The sequence below is a fragment of the Adiantum capillus-veneris genome, chromosome 16, assembly GCF_014529385.1.
Source record: "Adiantum capillus-veneris isolate H3 chromosome 16, ASM1452938v2, whole genome shotgun sequence".
Taxonomy (NCBI): domain Eukaryota; kingdom Viridiplantae; phylum Streptophyta; class Polypodiopsida; order Polypodiales; family Pteridaceae; genus Adiantum; species Adiantum capillus-veneris.
The window spans coordinates 11,947,983-11,956,183 of record NC_140946.1 but is presented as its reverse complement, the minus strand read 5'-3'; the positions used below and the strand labels follow the sequence as shown (position 1 = coordinate 11,956,183).

The 8,201-nt window shown below is 42.6% G+C and overlaps 1 protein-coding gene across 1 annotated transcript; it reads right to left on the bottom strand.

Annotated features, from left to right (window-relative positions):
- Positions 1 to 209: 209 nt before the first annotated feature.
- LOC147438585 (uncharacterized) lies at positions 210 to 1,626 on the bottom strand. The gene has a single exon (XM_086484153.1). The coding sequence runs from the start codon at positions 1,567 to 1,569 to the stop codon at positions 217 to 219; it is 1,353 nt and encodes a 450-aa protein (XP_086340279.1). The 5' UTR covers positions 1,570 to 1,626; the 3' UTR covers positions 210 to 216.
- Positions 1,627 to 8,201: the final 6,575 nt, after the last annotated feature.

The following is an 8,201-nucleotide window of genomic DNA, read 5'->3' as shown; positions in this document are numbered from 1 at the left end:
AGGTTTATCATTCAGGGTAAATGACATTGATTTTCATGGAGGACCCTAGCAGTGTTGAGTTTGTCCCTTGTTTGCTGAAAGATAAGAGAAAACATATCAATCATAGTAAGTAACATAGATTTCTATGTATGTCCGTGTTATTACGATGGTTTGTTCAAGGCTGAGAAAAACAAATATCTTGAGCAGAGAGAGAGAGAGAGAGAGAGAGCTGGCCTTCTATGCATTGTTCTCGTGCTTGGGGGCCTTGTCGTCACCTTCCTTAGGGGCCTTGTCATCTTCTGGTTTGGGTGCGCCCTCCTCGGGGGCCTTGTCATCACCTTTCTTAGGGGCCTTGTCATCTTCTTTTTTAGGTGCACCCTCCTCGTGCTTGGGGGCCTTGTCATCATCTTTCTTAGGGGCCTTGTCGTCTTCTTTTTTGGGTGCACCCTCCTCGGGGGCCTTGTCATCTTCTTTTTTAGGCGCACCCTCCTTGTGCTTGGGGGCCTTGTCATCATCTTTCTTAGGGGCCTTGCCGTCTTCTTTTTTGGGTGCACCCTCCTCGGGGGCCTTGTCGTCTTCTTTTTTGGGTGCACCGTCCTTGGGGGCCTTGTCATCTTCTTTTTTGGGCGCACCCTCCTCTTGCTTGGGGGGCTTGTCATCATCTTTCTTAGGGGCCTTGTCGTCTTCTTTTTTGGGTGCACCCTCCTCGGGGGCCTTGTCATCTTCTTGTTTAGGCGCACCCTCCTCGTGCTTGGGGGCCTTGTCTTCATCTTTCTTAGGGGCCTTGTCGTCGTCTTTTTTGGGTGCACCCTCCTCGGGGGCCTTGTCATCTTCTTTTTTAGGCGCACCCTCCTCGTGCTTGGGGGCCTTGTCATCTTCTTTCTTAGGGGCCTTGTTGTCTTCTTTTTTGGGTGCACCCTCCTCGGGGGCCTTGTCATCACCTTTCTTAGGGGCCTTGCCATCTTCTTTTCTGGGTGCACCCTCCTTGTTCTTGGGGGCCTTGTCATCACCTTTGTTAGGGGCCTTGTCGTCTTCTTTTTTGGGTGCACCCTCCTCGGGGGCCTCATCATCACCTTTCTTAGGAGCCCTCTCGTCACCTTTCTTAGGGGCCTTGCCATCTTCTTTTGTGGGTGCACCCTCCTCGTTCTTGGGGGCCTTGTCATCACGTTTCTTAGGGGCCTTGTCGTCTTCTTTTTTGGGTGCACCCTCGTCTTCCTTGGGAGGGATTGTGTCGTCGCCTGCCTTGTGTTTTGGGGCAGGATTCTCTTTGTTGGGGGCACCCTCTTCTTTTGTGGGCGGGTCTTCTTTCTTGGGCTCCTCTTGCGTGGGGATGCCCTCTTGTTTTTGGGGGGTGTGAGTTTTATCCTCCTCCTTTTTGTGGGCGGGGTCATCTTTGGCGGGGGTTTGCTCATCAGCGGAAGCTAGTCGCCGCTGCATGATAACCAGCTTGCGAGGGGCCTTGCCAGGGCGGACCATCTGATCAGCCTCCTGCTCCTTTGCAAGAGCGGCCGGGGCCCCAAGAAGCAACAAAAAGAGAAGAGCCACGGCCAGCGCTACCGTCACGTCCATTTTGAGCCCTCTCTTCTTCATGATTTCCTGACCTGCACGCAGCGTCTCTCACGATCACTCACTCACTCACTCACTCACTCAATGGTAGGTAGTGTGTGTGCTATGCTTGTTGGTCGTTCGAGCACATGACTTGCCGTCTCATTTTATAGGAAGACCGTCCCCGCGAGTCCCGAGCCAAATATTCCCCGCAATCACTTGCTATCCTGCACAGTGTGCCTGCTTGCCTTGCACGGCGCCACGCATACTGGCCCACTTCCATTTAAAACTCCTGCCGCCGCAGCAATATCCCACCAAAAACCTTCAAAGAGCTCTCTCACCTGCACGCCACCACTTGTAAAGTCCTCATAAGGAGCACTAGCTTGTGAAGTGGACTTAGAGCTGATCCCATCGAAGCTTCCGATTCCTGTAATTTTTATGCACTTCCATCAACTCCACTATTTTGAAAGTGTAATCTAAACAAGTGCTGTATGGGCATGTCACATCTGCGAGGCTTTTTTTTTTCTTTGGGGGCGGGGGATCGTCGACCAATTTCGAGGTGGGTCCGTGAGCTCAGATTTGAGGGCACACCGATCAAGCAGTGCCATCTTCTCTGCACGCCCCTTTCCCTGCCTTTGCCACCTGCCCATCTGAACCCAGCCTTAGGTACAATTAGGGTTACAAGTTAAGACCTCACCCACAAGCTAAGATGGCTATGTCCATTGATCCCTCAAACTGTCAACATTGATGGGAAGTTGGTATGTCAAAGAAATTTAGCACTATAAAAGGAGGGGTTATATATTTTAGCACTTTAAAAGGAGGGGTTATATATTTTTCTTCTTTGGCATTTCGAACGATATAGAATAAAATTGGACTTCTGCAAAATCCCACCATGCATTCATTAAGAAGCTGCAGTCAGCATACATGTATCTAATGTCTCACTAAGTGCCCCATCCTAGCAAGGCATCTAGATTTTAGAATTATCCTGGTTTTTCTAATTAGGACACCATAGTCTACCAATATTTTATTATGTGCAATTTTATTTGTAGACCAATAATGATTGTGCTCTACTTGAGTAAGTTTCTTACATCTCTCTAATTGATTACCTATTTAATTTTGTGCACGTGTGTGTAAGTGTATCAAAGGCATGAAGAAAAAACCCATACATTTGTATGGAGGGAAGTTGGCACAATATTTCTTCCCAAATATACATAATTACAGAGCAACAAGCCCTTCCCCCATTCTTGCAAACACCTTCACTATTGAAGGTGGCCTAGTTCCAATCCCCAAGTTACCGATGCAATTGGTCAGATGCCTTGTTATAACATGCATACTCATGTCAACCTTCATCATATGCTACCCAAGAATGTTGTGCAATAACCATTATATCCAAGAAATAGTTCAAGGACATAGTACTAGTGCTATCTTAAAAAAGGCTGCTAGCTTGCGGGTTGCATCATGAGGATGTGAACTAAGTATCCCAATTTCATGTTGACAAGGTCGTAATAGCGAATTCAAATGCTCTGATGTTTGTTGTGAGGACAACCATACAAGCCCCATACATGTCTACTTCAAATTTTGTATATGTAACTATGAAGTAAGTGTAAGAAGCTGATCAAAATGTACATACACAAGTACATGATGCAAAGCGTTATGTGTTTATCAAGCAAGCCTCTCCTACTCTAGTTTGTTTGGATCTCTTCACGATCAACCCTCTTTTTTTTGTTGAGTTCGAGTTTTGTAATGCCGAAACATGGGCTAACCTATTGAATGAAGTCTTTGTTATTGCACCAATGATTGCATTTGAAGGTAGCTCTGCTACTACATTTTTGGGTGTATAGTTCTTGTTGGAAGCTGAAGCCCTAAACCTCGTTATGAAAAATTTACAACTTGGAGGATTAGACTTTCAAAACATTGCCACTTTACTTTAAAAGGAAAATCCCCACAACTCTTGTGTGGCATTGCCAGGTGACACGAAACTCTTGACGCAATTGGTGAACGGCACTGACATCTTCAAGTAGGGATCTAGATAACACATCATTTCTAGTTCAATCTATGTATGTTCCCTTTGTTTGATATGCTTCTCGACGTTGAAAATGTAATGGGGCTAAATATCCCCTTCTATTCAACTCGTGTGCTATACTTACATATTTTTGAGTGAAACACTCCTTGGCAACTCAATTGCAATTAGCTATCCGTACTTACCCACCTTCCACCATATTCACGTTAGACACTGCTTGTATATATGCTCATATCATGGAGTTATTGTATATATAGTCCCATATGCTTGAGCCTACATTGTAACCCTTTTGTGGACTCATGATCTTAGCTTGAAGAAGACGAACCTCTCACTTCTTGTGACTTTCTTGGAGGTTTTGTGTGATTGTCCAACTTGTTAAGGCTCAAGCTCTCCTCTCCACTATATGTTTAGTCTTTGACTACTTGGCAGGAATCAAGAAACTGGACGATGATAATTGGGACCTTCATCGCATGCACAGGAAACAAAAAGATTCATACAGAGGGAGACATCTAAATTGAGCAAGAATGTTGTCATATCCAAACCAAGTAAAAGGAATAAGGGTCCATATTCTTGCCATACACTACAAACTCTTTGTAAAAGTATACATAAATGTATCACATGAAAACCTTCCCAAAGACAAAAACATCAATATTACATCTTAGTTTGATCGAGCTTGGGGGTCTGGTGAAACTAGGTCTTTATTTTTGACGCACTGCACAACACACAAGGTAAGGTGCTTATCCCTTCCAAATATTATCCATGAAACATGGTCGGGCAAGGGCCACATACCATTGGTCAAGAGCCACGGGTAGGCATCACCATGGCCACCTGATTGATGCACCAGCATTGGGAGCAACGACGAGAACTCGTAGCAAGAAGCTAGGAACCTCCTCCTAGGGTGACCTACCCTAGGAGGAAGATGCACTCGATTGTCTAAGGGCAAGAGCCATAGCAACGTGAACACCAGTGAGCATAAGGTGTCCCTCTAGAGGTGACCCAATGGGGGATTTGAACCCACAACCCGTAGGTTGAGAGGCCAAAGCCTTACTATTAGACCAACTCTTTGGGGACGTGGTGAAACTAGTCTCAACACTTATCATTAAGGAGTTTATGTTCTTTTCTTGAATGATCTTTAAATTCTCATTATGGAACTTTGAAAGTGAAAGTAAAAGAGAACATTATTTACAATTGTGAGAAAAACACACCCTCCCGTGATATACACCAATAACCCGTCATCAGAAAGGCATGTTAAGGCTCCCCTTGATAGGTGTTGGCTTCTCTAATCTCCCAATGCATACACAACAAACATGTCATCATTCAACTAGTCTTGCTTGGTGGGTGTTGCTATAGAATTTAACAGGACATACGCAGATTGACATCAAATATCTAGCACCGAAGTAAACAAATTACGAAGTGAATTGACGAATTTTAAAAAATAATTGCGTATATGATTACCAATTACCTCTATAGTTGTCTATAAAATTCTCCAATTTCATGGCATTTATGAACTTTTAAAAATGAAATGCATGTGTATTTACTCTCCAAATCTAGTATAGTCAATTTTCTCTTATTTGTCATAGAACCTGAGAGAGAGAGAGAGAGAGAGAGAGAGAGAGAGAGAGAGAGAGAGAGAGAGAGAGAGAGAGAGAGAGAGAGAGAGAGTGTGTTATGTGTTGTCGCAATCGGAGGCAACAAGAAGTCTTGCATGTTGGTCACACAACTTAGTGCAAAACATATTTGAGGAGAAAAACGCTAAATTAAAAGGTTGTCCTCGTGCTACATAACGGTTATGCAAAGGAGAACATTGGACCTTGCAATATATAAGATGCATTGCCAAACAAGAAAGTATGTAGATCCACCTCGAAAAAAAAGTAACATATGCAGAGTGCATTGAGCTATAATACATAACTTGAATTGCCAAACTGCGAGAAAAGACTGTGTGTCTATGTGATATATAGATTCAATGATCGATATTGAGCATGCACTAATGAGAAAAACATGTGGCTAAACTAAACTTAAGGAAGCATTGACAAACTCAAAAAATAAAGAAAGCATCAACATACTAACAAATGAAATGCAGCACGGACCTGGTAATCGTGTATGGCTGTCATCCAATTGTGTAAGCCAGAGGAAAATGTTTGAATCAAGCTCCATGAAAGCAATGTTAATAGTTAAACATTTCATTTTATAGTCATGACACAAAGTGAAAATGCTAAATATATAGTGCACGTCATGCAAAATTGCCATATAAAACTATGGTGGAGAGTTGGCACTGTGGTCCCTCCAAAAATTATAAGAAATAGAAGTTGTTCCCTGCCTCATAGCATTTATGTGTTGCACCAAGCAAACATATAGGCATAGGGAATTGGATACAAATAATGGACCTTGCAATGTTGTCAAGCTAAAGTTGTGCTTGTGCAATCGAAATGTCTACTATTGTAAATATATGTCCTCTCTGTCAGACACAAAATAGGAGCCAAGATAAATACAAAAGATCCAGGTTATTGTTTAAGGTTAAAGGGAAGTAGAGGTAACTTTATATTGTACGTAATATATGGTGTAGGGTTTATTGTAGTGATGAATTCTTGGTTCAAAAGCCATACTGGAATGTATTGAAGCACATTGCTTCCATGAACCATCTTATAAATTGCAAAGTTTACATATCTCAAACACTACTAATTGTATTCTATTGAAAACGTAGCTACTGCCAAAGAGGTGATGGATGTCGGACCTGTCCAAATTATCTAGGCAAGTGTAGTGGTTTTGAGCACTCTGGTAGCACCTCCACCATGCTCATCGTCTCCTTTCAGCCACAGCCCAATTCTCCTCCAAGACTATTGTTAAAAAAATTGGAGGAGAAATGGGTTGTGGTGGTAGTAATGAAGTGTTAAGGCTCTTAGACCCTTCAATGGCTATTGGCATTGCAAATGATTTTGGTGCCTCAGTTCATTGGAATATTGAACGCACCCAATTGCCGGTTCTATGGTCTTTCCTATGAGACACCCTAGATTTCTTGTTCTTACGGGACATCAAATTATGATGCATAGTAAGATGCACCTACCTACATCTGCCTCTTTGCTTTTCATCTCTTTGTTTGCTTTGTGAAGATTTTCTTTTTATGCTGACATAAGTCACGGTGTTTAAGAAGCCATCATTACCCACATTCCTAGCATAATTAATGTGATCATTGTCATAAACATTGTTAGTCAAAAACTGGTAAAGCTGATCATCCTAGATCTTGGCATTATCAATATCTAGTGTAGGCAGGATGTCATGAAAAGCACAGCAATTGGAGTGGTACGGGACATCATGGTTTTTGCATTGAGATTTAGGCATCCAAGCCTTGTCGTCATACCCATTCTTATACAAAACAACAATATCATCATTGAATCGGTCTTCATCATCATCATCATCATCATGAAGATCAACAATGGGAGCTTTTCGTCGTAAAGGAGTACTCCTAAAGCTCATCATCTCTAAAGCCCTCAAGGGTGCATCTTCTTTGTCTTGTTGTTCTTGCTTTATGAAGCCTTGCACCCATCTTTGCACTATCTTTTGATGCCCAACACAACATCATCATTGGAGTGGTCATCATCATCTTCAATGGGATCTTTTCATCTTACGACGACCATGCATCCCTCCTTGCACTCCATCTCATGCTACCTTTTAGCACCCAACACAACATCACATTAGAATATTTTTGAGGTCTTTTGGAGGGCCATAGTGGAGAGAGGGAAAAGCGTGCATCCAATGAAAATGCTTCAAATAGAGCGTTCAAAAATTCCAAAAATGAGCTTTAAAATGGCTATTTCGCTAAAATTTGGAACAAGCCATTTGACAGTGAGAATGACCTTTTCACCATAGTCAAAATACACCTTCCACCATTAATGTTCCTAGAGTTTTCAAGAACTGAAAAATTTTGGGGACTCAGATGACAGTAGGGGTCTCTCCTTAGCAGGAAAACTTGTCCCTATTTTTGAAGAAGCTGCTTCCCTCTGTTCTAAATCTTCATATTCATCTCTATCACCATCTCCAATTTGACTATCAGTAAAGTTACTCATTTCTCCTTCATCCTTCTCTATTATGGATGATTGACCTCGTAGGTATAGTACTAGTCGACGTTTCACGACTCTTAGCTCCAGCAATAGTACTGTCCAACTCTGAGGAGGTTAAAGTCTTCTTTTTTCTCAATCCTCATTTGCAACTCAATCAATGCTACTAATAAATGGACATAGCACTACAAGAGGTCGCGCAAAATTCGGCGCAGGTATCGATGAAATAGTGCTAAATTTTGAACTTAAAAGCGCTGAAATAAGGTTCGCAGATGCCGGTATCGTAGTGTCGGTATAACTATCGGTGTGGTAGGCGTAGGAATATGCCTATAAACAAGCATCGGAATAATCAACGGAATAAGCACCGGTATTAATATATTGAATTCCGACGCCTATTCCGTGACCCCTACCGACGGTCATATCGAACCTGTACTGACGACCAAAACCTGCAAATTTTTTTTGGGCAGAGAGGGCTGGGAACTAATGTTGCATGTACTACAGCAAAAGAAAGCAATCCTCTCTGCCCAAAGGAAGAGTGCACAAGCAACCTCACTCCACCTACAAGCTGACGCTAAAGAGCGAGTGTGTGGCAATTTTTAGCAAAA